Below are 21,788 nucleotides of genomic sequence, written 5' to 3' on the forward strand. Positions count from 1 at the left end.
AAGTTCAGCAGCAATTTTCCAATTTTTCACAAAATTTTCTAAATCGGAATTTTTCAGGGACCAGTTCAGTTTTGAAGTGGATTTGAAGGGCCTTCATATTAGAAATACCCCACAAATTACCCAATTATAAAAACTGCACCCCTCAAAGAATCCAAAATGACATTCAGTAAGTGTGTTAACCCTTTAGGTGTTTCACAGGAATAGCAGCAAAGTGAAGGAGAAAATTCTAAATCTTCATTTTTTACACTGGCATGTTCTTGTAGACCCAGTTTTTGAATTTTTACAAGTGGTAATAGGAGAAAAAGCCCCCAAAATTTGTAACCCAATTTCTCTCGAGTAAGGAAATACCTCATATGTGTATATCAAGTGTTCGGCGGGCGCAGTAGAGGGCTCAGAAGGGAAGAAGCGACAATGGGATTTTAGAGAGTGAATTTTTCTGAAATGGTTTTTGGGGGGCATGTCCCATTTAGAAAGCCCCTGTGGTGCCAGAACAGCAAAAAAAAAACCCACATGGCATACCATTTTGGAAACTACACCCCTCAAGGCACGTAACAAGGGGTCCAGTTAGCCTTAACACCCCACAGGTGTTTGACAACTTTTCGTTATAATCAGATGTGGAAATGGAAAAAAAAAATTTTCACTAAAGTGCAGTTTTTCCCCTAAATTTACCATTTTTACAAAGGGTAATGGGAGAAAATGCCCCCCCAAATTTGTAACCCCATCTCTTCTGAGTATGGAAATATCCCATGTTAGGACGTAAAATACTCTGCTGGCAAACTACAATGCTCAGAAGAGAAGGAGCCACATTTGGCTTTTTGAAAGCAACTTTTGCTGAATTGGTTTTTTGGTGGCATGTCGCATTTAGGAAGCCCCTGTGGTGCCAGAACAGCAAAAAATACCCACATGGCATACTATTTTGGAAACTACACCCCTCAAGGAACGTAACAAGGCATACAGTGATCCTTAAATACCCACAAGTGTTTGACGACTTTTTGTTAAAGTTGGATGTGATTTTTTTTTACTAAAATGCAGTTTTTTCCCCAAATTTTACATTTTTTACTAGGGGTAATAGGAGAAAATGACCCCCAAAATTTGTAACCCCATTTCTTCTGAGTATGGAAATACCCCATGTGTTGACGTCAAGTGCTCTGCTGGCGAACTACAATGCTCAGAAGAGGAGGAGGGCCATTGAGCTTTTGGAAAGAGAATTTGTTTGGAATGGTAGTCAGGGGCCATGTGCGTTTACAAAGCCCCCCGTGGTGCCAGAACAGTGGACCCCCCCCCCCCATGTGACCCCATTTTGGAAACTACACCCCTCACAGAATGTAATAAGGGGTGCAGTGAGTACTTACACCTCACTGGCGTTTGACAGATCTTTGGAACAGTGGGCTGTGCAAATGAAAAATTTAATTTTTCATTTTTATGGACCACGGTTCTAAAAATCTGTCAGACACCTGTGGGGCGTAAATTCTCACTGTACCCCTTATTACATTACATGAGGGGTGTAGTTTCCAAAATGGGGTCACATGTGTCGGGGGTCCATTGTTCTGGCACTATGGGGGCTTTGTAAACAAACATGGCATTCAATTCAGGACAAATTTTCTCTTCAAAATCCCAATGGCGCTCCTCTTCTGAGCATTGTAGTTCGCCCGCAGAGCACTTTACATTCACATATGGGGTATCTTCTTACTCAGAAGAAATTGGGTTACAAATGTTGGGGGGCTTTTTTTTCCTATTTTCTCTTGTGAAAATGAAAAATGTAGGGTAACACCAGAATTTTAGTGAAAATTTTCCCATCCAACTTTAATGAAAATTCGTAAAACACCTGTGGGGTGTTCAGGCTCACTATACCCCTTGTTACGTTCCGTGGGGGGGTGTAGTTTCCAAAATGGAGTCACATGTGGGTATTTTTTTTTGCGTTCATGTCAGAACCGCTGTAAAATCAGCCACCCCTGAGCAAATCACCAATTTAGGCCTCAAATGTACATGGTGCGCTCTCACTCCTGAGCCTTGTTGTGCGTCTGCAGAGCATTTTACGCCCACATATGGGGTATTTCCGTACTCAGGAGAAATTGCGTTAGATATTTTGGGGGTCTTTTATTTTCGTTTTACCACTTGTGAAAATAAAAAGTATGGGGCAACACCAGCATGTTAGTGTCAATTTTTTTATTTTTTTGCACTAACAGGCTGGTGTAGCCCCCAACTTTTCCTTTTCATAAGGGGTAAAAGGAGAAAGCCCCCCAAAATTTGTAGTGCAATTTCTCCCGAGAACGGTAATACCCCCTATGTGTCCCTAAAACTGTTCCCTTGAAATACGACAGGGCTCTGAAATGAGAGAGCGCCATGCGCATTTGAGGACTAAATTAGGGATTACATAGGGGGTGGACATAGGGGTAATCTACGCCAGTGATTCCCAAACAGGGTGCCTCCAGCTGTTGCTAAACTCCCAGCATGCCTGGACAGTCAGTGGCTGTCCGGAAATGCTGGGAGTTGTTGTTTTGCAACAGCTGGTGGCTCTGTTTTGGAAACACTGCCGTACAAGACGTTTTTAATTTTTATTGGGGGGGGGGGGGGGGGTGTATATGTTACCTAACTCAGTATTTTCCAACCAGTGTGCCTCCAGCTGTTGCAAAACTGCAACTCCCAGCATGTACTAATCACCGAAGGGCATGCTGGGAGATGTAGTTATGCAACAGCTGGAGGTACCCAACTACAACTCCCATCATGCCCAGACAGCTGTTTGGGCATGCTGGTATATGTAGTTTTGCAACAGCTGGAGGGCTGCAGTTTGAGACCACTATACAGTGGTCTCTAAACTATATCCCTCCAAATCTTGCAAAACTACAACTCCTAGCATGCCCACATAGCTGTTTGCTTTCTGGGCATGCTGGGATTTGCAGTTTTGCAACATTTGGAGGGCTACAGTTTTTAGACCAGTGCACAGTGATCTCCAAACTGTGATCCTTCAGATGTTGCAAAACTACAAATCCCAGCATGCCCAGACAGCAAACAGCTATGTGGGCATGCTAGGAGTTGTAGTTTTGCAAGATCTGGAGGGATATAGTTTTGAGACCACTGTATAGTGGTCTCAAACTGCAGCCCTCCAGCTGTTGCAAAACTACATATTCCAGCATGCCCAAACAGCTGTCTGGGCATGCTGGGAGTTGTAGTTTTGCAACATCTGGAGGGCTAGAGTTTAGAGACCACAGTCTCAGACTGTAGCCCTCCAGATCAACTTACCGGGTGGGGGGGGGGGGGGGGGAGAATCGGGGGGCGGTCTGATGACCCCCCCCTGGACATTTGCGCGGGGTGCCTGCTGATTGATATCAGCAGTCACCCCAGTCCGGTCCCTGCCCGGCGGGGACCGAAATTCCCATGGGCGTATGGATACGCCCTGGCTCCTTAAGTACCAGGACGTCAAGGAGTATCAATACGCCCTAGGTCCTTAAGTGGTTAATCCTTCCAGTGCTTAGCTGCTGTATGCTCCACAGGAAGTGGTGTAGTTCTTTCTAGTTTGATCACAGTGCTCTCTGCTGACACCTCTGTCCGTATCAGGAACTGTCCAGAGTAGGAGCAATCCCCCATAGCAAACCTCTCTCCTGCTCTGGACAGTTCCTGATACGGACAGAGGTGTCAGCAGAGAGCACTGTGATCAAACTGGAAAGAACTACACAACTTCCTGTGGCACATACAGCAGCTGATAAGTACTGGAAGGATTAGGCTTTTTTTTATAGAAGTAATTTACGAATCTGTTTAACTTTCTGGCACCAGTTGATTTAAAGTGGCAACCGATGTCTACAATGAGACCTGACAATTACGGTACATGTATATATAAAGCCCTTATGTCCAGTGTTCTGAATGAAGCCTGCAGTGTAAAGCATGGTGCTCACGGGCCCTTACCCCATAATACAGCACTGCATCAGAGGACGACATTTCTTCTTGAGAAGCTAATGCAACCAACAACCAAACGACTAACATGTCAACCAATATGGCCGCACTTCCTGTTATAACTGCCGTAAAACTGAACGCAACAAGAGAAGAAAGCGTCAATATGTCTCTTCATGAAGTCAGAGGGGGCGGCGGCTTTTCTGGAGTGAGGTCACGGCTGTGCTGAATTCTCTGAGCCAATCAGAAGCCCCCATGTAGCTCCGCCCTCAGTTTGCAGTCTCACAGACACAGAGCAAACCTGCAGCTGCATCTCCCCCCTCTCTACAGTAATAAAGGGATAAGTCCAGATGGAAATAGGGAGATTAGATTGCGAGTTCTTAGGGCAGTGTTTCCCAACCAGGGTGCCTCCAGCTGTTGCAAAACTACAACTCCCAGCATGCCTGGACAGCCTTCGGCTGTCCAGGCATGCTGGGAGTTGTAGTTTTGCAACAGCTGGAGGCACCCTGGTTGGGAACATTGTCTTAGGGTCAGGCATGATGGCCGTGACAGATTTTGTGTAATAGGGAGACTAGACTGTGACCTCCTGGGGACAGATGATGGGAGTGATACCAGGTTGTATGTATAAGGCTGCATTCACACCATGTTTTTGCAATTCAGTTCCCGTATCAGGTTTTTGATGAAAAACGGATTCCTCAAAACCGGACTAAACTGTTATCAAAATGTGAACCCGTATACGGTTTGAAAAATCATGTCCGGTTGCATCCGTTTAAGAAAAAAAAGTATATATATATATCTTTTTTTTTTTTTAAAACTTTTCACTCCATTATGAATAAAGTTTCACTTGTTTGATTGAAGTTCCAAGAAAAAAAAAACTGAGCAAAGTCAAAAACGGTATGGTGAAAACCGGATGGAAGCGTACGCACATACGGTTCTGTACAGTTCCCATTGACTCCCATGTTAAAAAAAACAAAAACGTATACGGTTTAATACAGTTTTCACCCGGACTAAAAAAAAAAAAAAAAAACGTGGTAGGCTACGGTATTGGGTACGGGAGACAAAACGGACAAAACAGTACAAGACGCAAAACGGATGCAACCGGATGCATCGTTTGGCGTACGGTTTTCAATGAAGAGTCAATGCATACGGTTTTCAATATGGTTCCGTGCGGTTTTCACATCAAAAACGTATCCGGGAACTGTATTGCAAAAACGTGGTGTGAACCCGGCCTAACGCTGTATATGTTGTGTCCCACATCTGCCATCACGTTGCGCTTCCATCATGTCAGTAGTAATGCCGGCCATGAGGCTTCTTACCCAGCTTTCCCATACAACATAGAACCAGTGTGGAACCAGTAGCGCCATTCTTCTGTGCTGCCCCCCATGACTCAGGAGTGCAGATGAAGCATAAATGGGTCAGTCGTATGGATGAGGAGAAGGAAGGATTCCACATTACTGCACCGCTTTAATTTAAACGTTAAACAGATCTGAAAATTACTTGTATTAAAAATTATTAATCCTTCCAGTACTTATCAGCTGCTGTATGCTCCACAGGAAGTTTCCTTTCTGTCTGACCACAGTGCTCTCTGCTGACACCTCTGTCCATGTCAGGAACAGTCTGGAGCAGGAGAGGTTTGGTATGGGGATTAGCTTCTACTCTGGACAGTTTCAGAGACCGACAGAGGTGTCAGCAGAGAGCACTGGGGTCAAAAAGAAATGTAAAAAAAAGAAAACAACTTCCCATAGAGCATACAGCAGCTGATAAGTACTGGAAGAATTAAGATTTTTAAATAGAAGTAATTTACAAATCTGTTTAACCTTCTACTAGTAAAAATGTTTTCCAGTGGAGTACCCTTTAAATATAGATTTCTGGCCTTCAGAGTTGAAATCTCCCAGCATTCCCTGCTCGTTCAGTGTCTGCACACAAGCTTGTCGACAGTTTCCAATCGCCATCATGACCATATAACAGGGGGGGGGGGGGGGGCGCTGGCGTGCCTCCGGTTTGCCAACAAATGGCAGCTAGATGTTCTTCGGACACTTTCATATTGATAAAGGTTTACTTCGGCTTATTGGACAATCTACAACGAAGTAACGTTCACCATGGCGGTTTTTATCATGGTTGTTTCCCATCACCATAATAAAACAGATCATGTGTGGTTCTCAGCCCACTGATAGGGAAGATACCCCTGATGTAACTTAGCTGGACCCAACCTGGTTAACACAGGAGGGGAGCGCATGTCAACCAATAAAATACAAATCAATGCTGCCACCCGGGCAGACGGCAACAATACTAATAATATCACAGCGGGTGCAGCAACCATGTCCACCAAAACCTGTCTAATGGAGGGACCACAACCACAGTGCCCAATACCTGAAGCGACATGAAAAATTAAGAGACAATGGCCTCCAATACCTGAATACTGACGAGACCATGATCACCGATACCTGTCTACTGAAGAGACCATGACCACCAATACCTGTCTACTGAAGAGACTATGACTACCGATACCTGTCTACTGAAGAGACCATGACCACCGATACCTGTCTACTGAAGAGACTATGACTACCGATACCTGTCTACTGAAGAGACCATGACCACCAATACCTGTCTACTGAAGAGACTATGACTACCGATACCTGAATACTGAAGAGATCATGATCACCGATACCTGTCTACTGAAGAGACTATGACCACCAATACCTGTCTACTGAAGAGACTATGACTACCGATACCTGAATACTGAAGAGACCATGATCACCGATACCTGTCTACTGAAGAGACCATGACCTCCAATACCAGAATCCTGAAGAGACCATGACCTCCAATACCTGAATACTGAAGAGACTATGATCACCGATACCTGTCTACTGAAGAGACCATGATCACCGATACCTGTCTACTGAAGAGACCATGACCTCCGATACCTGTCTACTGAAGAGACCATGACCTCCGATACCTGAATCCTGAAGAGACTATGACCACAGATACCTGAATCCTAAAGAGACTATGACCTCCAATACCTGAATCCTGAAGAGAATATGACCTCCAATACCTGAATACTGAAGAGACTATGACCTCCAATACCTGAATACTGAAGAGATCATGACCACCGATACCTGAATCCTGAAGAGACTATGACCTCCAATACCTGTATACTGAAGAGACTATGACCTCCAATACCTGTCTACTGAAGAGACCATGACCTCCAATACCTGTATACTGAAGAGACTATGACCTCCAATACCTGTCTACTGAAGAGACCATGACCTCCAATACCTGTATACTGAAGAGACTATGACCTCCAATACCTGTCTACTGAAGAGACCATGACCACCGATTCCTGTCTACTAAAGAGACCATGACCACCGATTCCTGTCTACTGAAGAGACCATGACCACCGATTCCTGTCTACTAAAGAGACCATGACCACCGATTCCTGTCTACTGAAGAGACCATGACCACCGATTCCTGTCTACTAAAGAGACCATGACCACCGATTCCTGTCTACTGAAGAGACCATGACCACCGATTCCTGTCTACTGAAGAGACCATGACCACCGATTCCTGTCTACTGAAGAGACCATGACCACCGATTCCTGTCTACTGAAGAGACCATGACCACCGATTCCTGTCTACTGAAGAGACCATGACCACCGATTCCTGTCTACTGAAGAGACCATGACCACCGATTCCTGTCTACTGAAGAGACCATGACCACCGATTCCTGTCTACTGAAGAGACCATGGCCACCGATTCCTCTCTACTGAAGAGACCATGGCCACCGATTCCTGTCTACAGAAGAGACCATGACCACCGATAACTGTCTACTGAAGAGCCCATGACCTCCAATACCTGTCTACTGAAGAGCCCACGACCACGATACCTGTCTACTGAAGAGACCATGACCACCGATACCTGTCTACTGAAGAGACCATGACCACCGATACCTGTCTACTGAAGAGACCATGACCACGATACCTATAAATTATTTATCTAGAGTGGTACTTCTAAAAGGCTCCAGAAGTGTTTTTGCGCATGTGCTGGAGTTGTTTTTTTGTAAAGCTTTATTACATTGCACACACAGTAATGTATACATAATGTATTGGTAATTCTGATTGGAAGCGACGCCCTCAAGGAATCCTTAGACTAAATGTAATCTCACAATGTAAGGACAAGTCCCAGAGTGTTTACTATACAATAAAAGGAATACACATATAATAAAAATATTTCACATAAAATAAATAATAGTATTTTTTTTTTCTTTCTGGCCAGAATATTCCCTTTCTCCCCAAGAGGGTACATAAAGGGGTTTACAGAAGAAGGTGATCAGTGGGGTCTGACTGTAGGGACCCCCACCAATCCTAAGGACAAAACTGTACACGGCCTCAACTCATTCTCTATGGGGTCAACACTCCACAGGATAGGGGATAAGTAGCTGATCGCAGGTGGTGTGACCACTGGGACCCCCACTATCTCTGGAATGGGACCCGGCTTTCAGTGGGGAGCACATGATGGAGATGTCACAAGCTCCATTCATTTCTATGGGAGTGCCATAAAGAACCGAGTACAGCATTCGAACATTACCAGAGCTCCCATAGAAATTAATGAAGCCCATGCAGTCTACCGGTAGACAACACATACTCCTCACTGACAGCCGAGGTCCTGTTCCAGTGGTGAGACTCCAGTGGTCAGCTACTTACCCCCTATCTTGTGGATAGGGGATAAGTCCGTTTTGCCTGTATTCTCCTTTAAAAATTGAAGGCACAAAGACAATAAGATGAGACCATAACCAAATCCTAACACTACACTTGACTACAGAAGAGACCATGATCCCCGATCCCTACTGGGGGAGATTAATCAACAACTGTGTAGAGGAAGTGTGGTGCAGTTGCCCACAGCAACAAAATGTTTTTTTTTTTATTAATTTTTAAGAAAAATGAAAGAAGAGATCTGATTGGTTGCACCACTTTTCCTCTATGCATGTTTTGAATAAATAACCCACCATGACCACCGACACCTGTCTACTGAAGAGACCAAGACTCCCAGATACCTATTGAAGAACCCATGACCACCGACACCTGTCTACTGAAGAGCCCATGACCACCGACACTTGTCTACTGAAGAGCCCATGACCGACACCTGTCTACTGAAGAGCCCATGACCACCGACCCCTGTCTACTGAAGAGCCCATGACCGACACCTGTCTACTGAAGTGCCCATAACCTCCGATACCTGTCTACTGAAGAGATCATGACCACCGACACCTGTCTACTGAAGAGATCATGACCACCGACACCTGTCTACTGAAGTGCCCATGACCGACACCTGTCTACTGAAGAGACCATGACCCCGATACCTGTCCACTAAAAAGCCCATGACCCTCGACCACTGAAAAGAACAAGACCCCCAATAACTGATCACTGAAAAGTCCATGACCACAACACCTGAACACTGAAGAGCTCAAAACCTGACATCTGACCACTGAAGAGACATTGGGGGAGATTTATCAAGACCGGTGCTGAGTAAGAGTTGACCATAGCAACCAATCAGATCGCTGCTTTCATTTTTCAGAGGCCTTTTCAGAAATGGAAGAAGCAATCTGATGGGATGCCGTGAGCAACTGGGCAACTTTTCCTCAGCACAGGTCTAACTAAATCTCCCCCATAAATGTCTAGTAAAGAGACCACGACCTCCGATACCGGTCTACTGAAGAGCCCATGACCTCCGATACCTGTCTACTGAAGAGACCATGACCTCCGATTCCTGTCTACTGAAGAGCCCATGACCTCCGATTCCTGTCTACTGAAGAGACCATGACCTCCGATACCTCTCTACTGAAGAGACGATAACCACCGATACCTGTCTACTGAAGAGCCCATGACCTCCGATACCTGTCTACTGAAGAGCCCATGACCTCCGATTCCTGTCTACTGAAGAGCCCATGACCTCCGATACCTGTCTACTGAAGAGACCATGACCACCGATACCTGTCTACTGAAGAGACCATGACCACCGATACCTGTCTACTGAAGATATCATGACCCTGTACCTGACCACTGATATTCTGCCACTGAAGAGCCCAAATACCTGACCACGGAAGACATCATGACCACCGATACCTGACAACTAGTGGCCATGACCTCCTGCAACCATCATGACCCCCAACCACGTGACAGCTGCGCCCCTAGTTGACCGTCCCATTTGTTGCCACACACGAGCCATTCTCACGTAGCGCCAACTCCCCACTTGGTCGTTACCCAGCTGTCACATGACATCAATCTTACCTGAAGGTGTGTAGTGGCGTGGGGCGGTCCTGGGCGCTCGGGCCGCTCTCAGTGGGTGCGGGGCACCATCGTCTGTCTGTGGCCCCCCATGCTGGCTCCCCGGGCAGCGCGCCCCCCTGTTCCTGTCTCCCTGGCGGTCTCTGTGGACATAAGCGAGTGTGCCAGCGCCACCGCCCCAACCGCGGAGGTCAGCCCCTCTCTGCGGCCACGTAGGGCGGTCTGGTGGTGACCAACGGGCGTTCAGTCTGTCTCTTCCGTGCCAAGGCAATGTAATGGGCGACTATGAAGGGAGCCCCCCCATACATGGGGCCTGTGTGAGGCTGCACTGCTATCTCCAGCCCAATATGGAGCCTGATGTACACAGCCCGGATCTCCCCCTGTATAGGTGCAGCCTACATGATGTGCACGACCACCATCAGCGACCCCCAGTGTACCCTGCAGAGGAGTGTGTGCCTATAGGTGCCCGGATCAGTGCCAGTCTATAGGGAGCATCATACAGCCCCCTCCTCCCGTCCTCTCTATACAGCTCGCTCTACCTTCTCCTCCCTCCTCCCTTTTTTTTTTTTTTTTTCCTCCTCTCTGTCCATCCAAGATGGCGGACCGGGCGGGAGCTAAACCGGAAGCTGCTAGGAGTCCACCCGAGCATGCGCACAACGGCGGGGCGGCTCCGCAGAGAGAAAGGACACTGTGCGCAGGCGCGGAATCTTCACTCGGCGAACAATCTGCACTACGTTTTACGCCTGCGTGCTTTTTTTTTTTTTTTTCTTTCTTTCACCATTGAATAGAACTTTATTAACAAAAAGCATTTAGAGCGTAAGGAAGGGATTTCATTGGAGGTTGTTTTTGTTGTTGTATTCTAAAACTTTATTAACAAACCTTTAGATCAGAAGGAATTGAATATAACTTTACTAAGAAAGATGTGGAGGTTGTTATATTATATACAGCTTTATTTAAACTTAACAAATTTCTTGTGTTGGAGAAATATAGGTGTAGCTCAATGTTTTCCAAACAGTGGGCCTCCAGCTGTTGCAAAACTTCAACTCCCAGCATGCCCGGACAGCCAAGGGCTGTCCGGGCATGCTGGGAGTTGAAGTTTTGCAACAGCTGGAGGCACATTGTTTGGTGGCATATGGTTAACCCCTTAAGGACCCGGTGTTTTTCCACAGAAAACAAAAATCATTGTGCGACAAAATTGAAGAAAAAACGCAATTTTGTAACTTTTGGGGGCTTCCATTTCTACGCAGTTAAATTTTTTGGTAAAAATGACACATACTCTTTATTCTTTGTTGTACTTCTGGAAAAAATCCTAACTACATGCATGAAAATGAATACATTTAAAATTGGCATCTTCTGACCCCTATAACTTTTTTTAGTTTTTGCACCGTGATCTTTAAGTTTTTATCGGTACCATTTTTATATTGATCAGAATTTTTGATCACTTTTTATTCATTTTTTCCATGATAAAAAAAAGTGATCAAAAATACGCTATTTTGGACTTTGGAATTTTTTTGCGCATACGCCATTGACCGTACGGTTTAGTTAACAATATATTTTTATAATTCAGACATTTCCGCACGCGGCGATACCACATATTTTTATTTACACTCTTTTTTGTTTTTTTAAATGGGAAAAGGGGGGCGATTCAAACTTTTATTAGGGAAGGGGTTAAATGATCTTTATTTACTTTTTTTTGCAATGTTATAGCTCCCATAGGGACCTATAACACTGCACACACTGAACTTTTACATTGATCATTGTTATCCCATAAGATAACATTGATCATTGATTCTGCCACTTGACTGCTCATGCCTGGGTCTCCGGCACGGAGCAGTCATTCGGCGTTCAAACATGCAGGAGGAAGTTAAGGACCCTCTTTGTGTCCTTCAGCTGTTCGTGTTCGGGACACCGCGATTTCGCAGCGGCGGTCCCGAACAGCCCACTGAGCTAGTAGGGAGTAGTTTACTTTCACTTTAGACACATGTTCAACTTTAAACGCTGTGTCTAATGGGTTCATAGCACGTGGCACCGCGATCAGTGCCGTGCGCTATTAGCCACGGGTCCCGGCCATTGTTAGACCCACTATAGAAAGGGAGCATACTCAGGGCGTACAGGTACGCCATACATCCTTAGGGTGCGTTCACACGCTAGTAACTAGCAGTGGAAAACCCACTGTGAGTTATGCTACCATTCATTTGAATGGGTCCGCGGAGAGTCTGCAAATCTGACACTATTGCAGACTGTCTGTGGACCCATTTAAATCAATGGTTGCGTAACTCGCAGCGGGGAAACCCGCTGCTAGTTACTAGCATGGGAACGCAACCTTAAGAGGTTAATTAGTACACCCCCCTTCTCCCAACTTGTGGGTATCAAGCAGTAGCAGAACTACATCTCCCATCATGCCCTCAACTGTGCTCACATTATAGACGATGAATCATGGCTGCCATCATGCCATTGCCCTCCATTAACCCTTTAAATGCCATATTCAATACCAATCAAGGCATCTAAAAGGATAAAAACTGAGGATGCAGGTGCGTTTGGGGGTCAGATGAGTCAAGATAGTGGCTGCCGATTGTCGCTCTTCTGATACGGTCTGCCTCAGGCTGTCTAGCACAACGCCGATACCACTACAATACTCCAGTTCTATGGCACAGCATTGTTCAGTGTTTGCAATCTAAAGATTACATATAATAATTCCCTATGGGGACTAAAAAAATAGGGAAAAAATAAAATTAAAATTAAATAATAGATATGAATTAACCCCTGTCCTTATAAAAGTTTATATCACCCCCCTTTTCCAATTTTCTTTTGTTTAATTATGTAAAAAAATAAAATAAACATATGTGGTGTCACTGTGTGCGTAAATGTCTGAACTTGTAAAATATAATGTCAATCAAACTACATGGTCAACGGCGTAAATGTAAAAAAAACACCAAAGTCCAAAATCGATTATTTTTGGCCACTTGATATAGCAGAATTTTTTTTTTTTTTTTTTTATAAAAAGCGATCAAAATGTCCTATCAAAACAAAAATGGTACCAATAAGAGATCAAGGCTCAAAAAAATTAGCCCTCATACCGCCCTGTATACGGAAGAATAAAAGCAATTTAGGGGGTCAGAATAGAACAATTTTAAGTATACTGATTTTGTTTAAAAAGAAAAAAAAAAAATCTTTTTTTTATAGTATAAAAATGTAAAAAGCATGGGTAACCACGGGGATCATTTTAATCCTTTTAACCCACAAAATAAAGAGAATGTCAGTTTTACCATAAAGTGCACTGCGTAAAAACAAAATCTCGTACAAGCTGCAAAATTGTGTTTTCTTTTTCCAATTTCACCTCCCAAAACTTTTTATTTTTTGGCTGCTCCGTACATTTTATGGTAAAATGAAAGGTTACAATATGAAACAATTGGTCAGGCAAAAAAAAAAAAAAAAAAAAGCCTCATATAGGTCTGTAAGGAGGGGAATAAAATAGTTATGGCTCTTAGAAGGCGAGGAGGAAAAAAACAAACAAAAAAAATGTTTTATGTGGCCTCAAGGACAAAAGCTGCTGTGTCATTAAGGCAGTGATTTCTAAAGAGTGTGCCTCCAGCTGTTGCAAAACTTCAACTCACTGCTTTAGGGGTAATATCTTACTCCCGTGTCCCTGTCTCTGACTGATATTTTGCTGCTATTTGACTGGTTCTATGGAGCTGACCAGAGTACAGGAGGTGCCTTAAAGGGGTACTCCGGTGAAAACCTTTTTTCTTTTAAATCAACTGGTGGCAGAAAGTTAAACATATTTGTAAATTACTTCTATTAAAAAATCCAATACTTATTAGCTGCTGAATGCTACAGAGGAAATTCCTTTCTTTTTGGAACACTGATGACATCACAAACACAGTGCTCTCTGCTGACATCTCTGTCCATTTTAGCAACCATGCATAGCAGATGTATGCATAGCAGATGTATGCAAAGGGCAGCATGGTGGCTCAGTGGTTAGCACTGCTGCCTTGCAGTGCTGGGGACTTGGGTTCAAATCCCACTAAGGACAACAATAAATAAAGCATTATTATTATTATTATAATGTCAGCAGAGAGAACTGTGCTCATGATGTCATCAGAGAGCATTCAAAGAAGAAAAGAATTTCCTCTGTAGTATTCAGCAGCTAATAAGATTTTTTAATAGAAGTAATTTACAAATATGTTTAACTTTCTGCCACCAGTTGATTTAAAAGAAAAAATGTTTTCACCAGAGTACCCCTTTAACGGTAAAGGGACAGCGCTGGGCTGGGGTCTTGTAACCAAGGGGAACACCCAGTGGGCTCCAAAGGCTAATTTGCATATATATTTAATATCAGATATCTCTACGCTGGAGATATCCAATATCTAATGAGAAGTATCAATAGATTCAGGATCAAAAGCCCTATAAATCCATGCTAATACTTTATACTCTGACAGGTCCGCTTTAAGTCCCTTTTATATGAAGTAACAGTGTCTGTGTGAGAAATCAGACCACTGCTGTTTAAGGAGGATAAAGATTTTATTACAATGTCCATAGGCAGATCAGGAAGGGGGCCCCAGTCACAGCGCTCCAGGTGTCCTCTTGTCCTTGGTGGGATGGATACAGCAGGCGCTGCCCACAAAAAGCATGAGCGCGACCAGGAGGCAGACTGACATGGCAATCAGCAGGCGACTAGAGCATGTGAAGGAATCCTCCTGCCGAAAAATACAATGGATTACAGCGTGAGCCCCATGTGTCAGCGTATAATTATCCTGTACCCCAAGTGTTATTATCCTGTACCCCAAGTGTCAGTGTATCATTATCCTGTACCCCGAATGCCATCATCCTGTACCCCGAGTGCCATCATCCTGTACCCCAAGTGTCAGTGTATCATTAACCTGTACCCCAAGTGTTATCATCCTGAACCCCAAGTGTTATCATCCTGCACCCCAAGTGTTATCATCCTGCACCCCAAGTGTTATCATCCTGAACCCCAAGTGTTATCATCCTGCACCCCAAGTGTTATCATCCTGCACCCCAAGTGTCATCATCCTGCACCCCAAGTGTTATTATCCTGCACCCCAAGTGTTATCATCCTGCACCCCAAGTGTTATCATCCTGCACCCCAAGTGTTATTATCCTGCACCCCAAGTATTATCATCCTGTACCCCAAGTGTCATCATGTCATTATCCTGTATCCCAAATTTCAGCCTGTCATTATCCCATACCTTATTTGTCAGGGCGAGTCGAGCTTACCTGAGACATTTTTGCTTTCAAGTCTGGATCCCCAATATAATGTAAACGATAACACTTGGAGGTGCCGCTTCCTCCCTCCATCACATACACTTCTTGCAGGAGTTTGTGTCCACTGGGGTTTGGTGCAGAACATTGATAGTGCGACCTGCATGGAGATAGGGATGAACAGTTATCATGTCCTGGCTTGTGGAGCTCTCATGTGTTGTTGAGGATTGCGCTGTGTTCCTGTGTATGTTCACACTTCAAAATATGGTCATTCTTTCGGCGGAAGCGGATCTACCACGTAAATCTGGTTACAGAAATTCCGCTGTATGAACCGATCAGTGGTCTCCCATTCTAAGCAATGGGAGGCTACTGCACAAGGAAATTCAGCACAGGACTTCTGTAGTGTGAACATACCCTCATATATTCTGATGGTTAATTTAGGCATCTTTGGCCACAGGTAGGGCTGGGCGGTATGAGCAAAAACGCGTATCACAGTATTTTAAGTGATGGCGGTTTCACAGTATTTAACGATATTCCCCCCCCACCATGTGACCTGGGCGCCGCTTCTCTCCCAACACCCCCCCCCCTCACAATTAATTATCAGCTGCGCTGTCACATCTGTCCCCACATCATGTCACCCGCGTGCGCTCCTCTGCTCATCCTCCTATGAGTTGAGGGCCGCAGCGCTAGAAATCTGTACTACAAATAACATTTCCCGGGCTGCAAAAATAAACAAAATAAACTTTAACCTGCCTACATTCCCCCGTTGCTATGGTACCGTCTTCACTGTCCTGCGCTGTGGTCCTCTTGCAGTTTCCTTGGGATGGGAAAGTCACAGAGCCAGCCTATCATCGGCCGGGGCGGGACATCGCTGCGGCCGGTGATAGGCTAATTGCTCTGTGATGTTCCCATCCTCAGGACCGCAGCGGAGGGACCATGAGGAGGGACCACGTCGGAAGGTAAGTTAAAGTTTGTTTTGTTTATTTTTGCAAAAATTCATGTCGTGAGGGAAAAAAAAAAAAAAAAAAACACCGGTATTCGGTATGAACCGGTATACCACCCAGCCCTAGCCACAGGCTTTACATACAGACAGATAAGCAGCTGCACAGTCTCCACTTATCTCCGGGATCAGACAGGATATATGTCCATGTGTTCAGGTTTACCATACTATACCGGCATAAGGCTGGACACTGAAAATCTGTATAGTCTGTACAGTGCCACACAGGACTCACCAGCTCAGGGGCAGAGCGGACTGCGGGCCAGTGACTGTAACACAGAACTTTCCAGAACACTTGGGATCACTGTTGTTACACTGTGCGGACCACCAGCTGGAGGACACTGTGAGGAGCAGATGGGGGTCTGTGACTGGACCTGCGAAAGGTAGATGAGGAAAAAGTGTTAAGTCCACTAAAACCTAATGCAGCAGCTGGACAAGGATTCACGGCATCCATCTAGACCAGTGGGCTTCAAACTGCCGTCCTCCGGATGTTGCAAAACTACAACTCCCAGCATGCCCAGACAGCCGTTGGCTGTCTGGGCATGCTGGGAGTTGTAGTTTTGAAACATCTGGAGGGTCATAGTTAGGAGACCACTGACAAAGAACCACAAAAACTATGCAGTCCTGGAGAAAGTATATAGCAGGTATAGGCAACCTTCGGCACTGCAGATGTTTTGGACTACATCTCCCATGATGCTCTTTCAGCCAAAAGGCCACCAAAGCATCATGGGAGATGTAGTCCAAAACATATGCAGTGCCGAAGGTTGCCTATGCCTGGTATATAGCACGTGAGAGGGAAGACTCTCGGATGCTCCATCTGCTTTACTATAATGCAAGTACTGGATCCCCTGAATGTTCTGCATAGCAGTCGTAGTCACCAGCTGGGTTCACATATATTATTTTGGTCACTATTTGTATCCAAAACCAGGAGTGGGTGCAAAACATAAATAGGGGCAAATCGTTCCATTTTAGTTTTCCTCTCTGTTGGTTTTAATGCTGGTTGTGGCTAAAAATATGGACCAGAACACTGTGTGAACCCAGCGACAGGGGTGATAAAGGTAGAGCTGGTGTAGGTGAAGGAAACGTTGGTGTAGGTAGCGGTGGTAGTGACTGTAGCTGGCGGTGAAGTTAGTTTTGGAGGCAGTAGTGAAGCGGTACTGGAAGGGATGGTAGCAGTGGTGGTGAAGGTACTGGAAAGTAGTTGGGATGTTGAAGATGGTGGTGAAGGTAGAAGAGGAGGTGGCATTGGTGGTGAAGGTAGAAGAGGTGGTGGCATTGGTGGTGAAGGTAGAAGAGGAGGTGGCATTGGTGGTGAAGGTAGAAGAGGAGGTGGCATTGGTGGTGAAGGTAGAAGAGGAGGTGGCATTGGTGGTGAAGGTAGAAGAGGAGGTGGCATTGGTGGTGAAGGTAGAAGAGGAGGTGGCATTGGTGGTGAAGGTAGAAGAGGAGGTGGCATTGGTGGTGAAGGTAGAAGAGGTGGTGGCATTGGTGGTGAAGGTAGAAGAGGTGGTGGCACTGGTGGTGAAGGTAGAAGAGGAGGTGGCATTGGTGGTGAAGGTAGAAGAGGAGGTGGCATTGGTGGTGAAGGTAGAAGAGGAGGTGGCATTGGTGGTGAAGGTAGAAGAGGAGGTGGCATTGGTGGTGAAGGTAGAAGAGGAGGTGGCATTGGTGGTGAAGGTAGCAGTGGCGATAGAGTTGGGAGTGATGGTGGCAGTGTTGGTGTACTTCTAGATAGTGGTGGCAGTGATTGTAGAGGTGAAGCTTGTGGTGGTGTAAGAAAAGGGAGTGATTGTGGAGGTAGCAGTGGTACAGTTAGAGGTAGTGGTGCAGAGGGGACTGCAGGTGACAGGAGCGGTGCAGAGGGGACTGCAGGGGACGGGAGCGGTGCAGAGGGGACTGCAGGGGACGGGAGCAGTGCAGAGGGGACGGGAGCGGTGCAGAGGGGACTGCAGGGGACGGGAGCGGTGCAGAGGGGACTGCAGGGGACGGGAGCGGTGCAGAGGGGACTGCAGGGGACGGGAGCGGTGCAGAGGGGACTGCAGGGGACGGGAGCGGTGCAGAGGGGACGGGAGCGGTGCAGAGGGGACGGGAGCGGTGCAGAGGGGACTGCAGGGGACGGGAGCGGTGCAGAGGGGACTGCAGGGGACGGGAGCGGTGCAGAGGGGACTGCAGGGGACGGGAGCGGTGCAGAGGGGACTGCAGGGGACGGGAGCGGTGCAGAGGGGACTGCAGGGGACGGGAGCAGTGCAGAGGGGACTGCAGGGGACGGGAGCGGTGCAGAGGGGACGGGAGCGGTGCAGAGGGGACGGGAGCGGTGCAGAGGGGACGGGACCGGTGCAGAGGGGACTGCAGGGGATGGGAGCGGTGCAGAGGGGACTGCAGGGGACGGGAGCGGTGCAGAGGGGACTGCAGGGGACGGGAGCGGTGCAGAGGGGACGGGAGCAGTGCAGAGGGGACGGGAGCGGTGCAGAGGGGACTGCAGGGGACGGGATCGGTGCAGAGGGGACGGGAGCGGTGCAGAGGGGACTGCGGGGGACGGTAGCGGTGCAGAGGGGACTGCGAGGGACGGGAGCGGTGCAGAGGGGACTGCGGGGGACGGGAGCGGTGCAGAGGGGACTGCGGGGGACGGGAGCGGTGCAGAGGGGACTGCGGGGGACGGGAGCGGTGCAGAGGGGACGGGAGCGGTGCAGAGGGGACTGCGGGGGACAAGAGCGGTGCAGAGGGGACGGGAGCGGTGCAGAGGGGACTGCGGGGGACGGGAGTGGTGCAGAGGGGACGAGAGCGGTGCAGAGGGGACGAGAGCGGTGCAGAGGGGACTGTGGGTGCAGAGTGACGGTAGAGGTGTTGATAGTAGTAGAGTTGAAGCAGTGGAGGTAGCTCTCCACATTGAGACATAGTTATGTGTAGTATACTCCTCTATAATGTGACCCCCCCCCCCCAATGCTGACCTTTCATCCCGAGCTGACTGGCTGTAGCACTTATCTGCAGGCCACTGCCATTGGCTGATGGTTGCCATGGAGAAAGAGTTACGCTGACCAGAACGGACAGACTGCCTATATCTGAGGCCAGACTGACGGGCGATCCCTGAACCGGATATGGGGAGACGTCCGTAGCGCTGACGTTCCTCTGCGGACAGATGGCGGCCGCACTCAGCATCTGCAGGACAGTGTCAAAATCCTGAGGAAACCCGGAGAAGACGCCATTACAGGACACAACATGAGATTTATGGTTACGTCTCCACGTGAAGATCATGCATCTCACAGCAGAGGGTTTGTTACAATTGTATCCAGTCTAGACAATTCTTTGTCAGCAGAACAAATCTCTATCTCCAGTTCGTACAGTTTGTTGCAATGTATCAGTCTCAGAGGACAGTGTAGAACGGAAACAACTGTAACAACCCCTCAGCTGTGACCACAAAGCAACACCTGTCTGCGTTACCTTGGTGAAGTCGGCGTCCTTTACTGGATACGTGCGGATGTAGACTCCGAAGCACAGGAAAGTGGCGGCGAGCGCCAGCGTGCACAGGAGGAACATCACAAGTGGCGGGTGATGAAGGGCGAAGAGGCGTAGACGTACGCAAAACATACAAGCCATGGCGACCTCACAGAAACCTCAGCCTGGGCACCTGTGGAAGTATAAACAGTAATGGCGGCTGTCTCCATGACAATGGGGGAAGATTTATCAAAACAAGAGCTAAGACAAGTGCTCTCTATCATCCAAAGTGCAAGAAAAAGTGCAAATGTGTCACACTAAAAAATAAATAAAAAACGTGCACAAAGGATGCGGCCTATCGCTAAGCCCTTCTACAACAGGAGAGAGGCCCCCAACAAACCTACCCTTCACCTTTGGGCCAAATCTGATTGGTTGCTATGGAACACTTTATTAATTTTTTGCACAGATTTTGATAAATCTCCCCCGATATCTATCACTCCACTATAATGGGGGGTTCCTACCAGCTGTTGAAAAACTATAGCTGTCTGCATGAGGGGAGTTGTAGTGCTGCAACAGGTAGGTTGACAATGGCTAAATAACTGTCACCTCCTTCATTACTGTGTTGATGTACTGGCTGGGACTTGTGGTTCTCCACACCACCAGTGGGATGTTAAAAAACAGGCTGCTGCAAGGCATTCTGGGAGAGGCAGTCTCTGGTCAGGTTCTGGGGTCTCCCATGATGCTCTGGGCCCTCCTTATATACAATTATGGTGCTCACCCTCCCCCAGCTGCTATACCGCCCCCACAGGTTGGTACCCCATGTGTAGCCGTCAACTGGACCTCTCACTCCGACCACTGCGTCTGCGCCACGGGTGTGAGCTACAACAAAATGGCCGCCGCTCAGCGACGGTTATAAACGGATGTCCACGTGTTCTAGGGTAACCATGGAAACTGCCAACTGGCCTGAGCGCTGTCCCGGGTGTCACCGCCAGTGAGGAGGGAAAGCGGCAAATGTTATGGTTCCTGTACACAGAACATACAGCCGTGTGATACCTGTGTATTAGATACATGTATGTGTGGGATACCTGTGTATTAGATACATGTATGTGTGTGATACCTGTGTATTAGATACATGTATGTGTGGGATACCTGTGTATTAGATACATGTATGTGTGTGATACCTGTGTATTAGATACATGTATGTGTGTGATACCTGTGTATTAGATACATGTATGTGTGTGATACCTGTGTATTAGATACATGTATGTGTGTGATACCTGTGTATTAGATACATGTATGTGTGTGATACCTGTGTATTAGATACATGTATGTGTGGGATACCTGTGTATTAGATACATGTATGTGTGTGATACCGGTGTATTAGATACATGTATGTGTGGGATACCTGTGTATTAGATACATGTATGTGATACCTGTGTATTAGATACATGTATGTGTGATACCTGTGTATTAGAGATATATATATATATATATATATGTGTGTGTGATACCTGTGTATTAGATACATGTATGTGTGTGATACCTGTGTATTAGATATATGTATGTGTGTGATACCTGTGTATTGTATGTATGTATGTGTGTGATACCGGTGTATTAGATACATGTATGTGATACCTGTGTATTAGATGTATGTATGTATGTGATACCTGTGTATTAGATATATATATGTGTGTGTGTGATACCTGTGTATTAGATACGTGTGTGTGTGTGTGATACCTGTGTATTAGATACATGTATGTGTGTGATACCTGTGTATTAGATATATATGTGTGTGTGATACCTGTGTATTAGATACGTGTGTGTGTGTGTGTGTGATACCTGTGTATTAGATACATGTATGTGTGTGATACCTGTGTATTGTATGTATGTATGTGTGTGATACCTGTGTAATAGATATATGTATGTGTGTGATACCTGTGTATTGTATGTATGTATGTATGTATGTGTGT

At 46.4% G+C, this 21,788-nt stretch overlaps 2 protein-coding genes across 8 annotated transcripts in view; both read right to left on the bottom strand.

The window, feature by feature from the left end:
- TAOK2 (TAO kinase 2) overlaps positions 1–10,822 on the bottom strand; it is a 50,551-nt gene extending 39,729 nt beyond the window's left edge. Inside the window, exon 1 of one of the 2 annotated variants that reach the window (XM_056536565.1) lies at positions 10,170–10,809. The gene's annotated coding sequence lies outside the window, so the exon portion shown is untranslated. Of the gene's footprint in view, positions 1–10,169 lie in introns of both variants that reach the window. The other variant, XM_056536564.1, reaches the window with a different exon arrangement.
- Positions 10,823–14,668: 3,846 nt separating this feature from the next.
- Positions 14,669–20,775, bottom strand: LOC130284604 (insulin-like growth factor-binding protein 3 receptor). Of its 6 annotated transcripts, none has more exons than XM_056535093.1 (6): positions 20,635–20,775; positions 19,825–20,011; positions 19,335–19,542; positions 16,622–16,760; positions 15,405–15,549; positions 14,669–14,863 (listed from the first exon to the last, which is right to left on the bottom strand). In XM_056535093.1, exons 2-6 carry the CDS (start codon positions 19,978–19,980, stop codon positions 14,729–14,731), a joined length of 783 nt encoding a protein of 260 aa, XP_056391068.1. In that variant the 5' UTR covers positions 19,981–20,011; positions 20,635–20,775; the 3' UTR covers positions 14,669–14,728. The 6 variants fall into 6 exon arrangements, with proteins under 6 accessions (XP_056391068.1, XP_056391062.1, XP_056391063.1 ...); XM_056535087.1 differs by having other exon boundaries at positions 19,335–19,563; XM_056535088.1 differs by having other exon boundaries at positions 19,335–19,563; positions 20,597–20,744.
- Between the last annotated feature and the right edge of the window lie 1,013 nt (positions 20,776–21,788).

This window comes from Hyla sarda, chromosome 8 (assembly GCF_029499605.1).
Source record: "Hyla sarda isolate aHylSar1 chromosome 8, aHylSar1.hap1, whole genome shotgun sequence".
NCBI lineage: Eukaryota > Metazoa > Chordata > Amphibia > Anura > Hylidae > Hyla > Hyla sarda.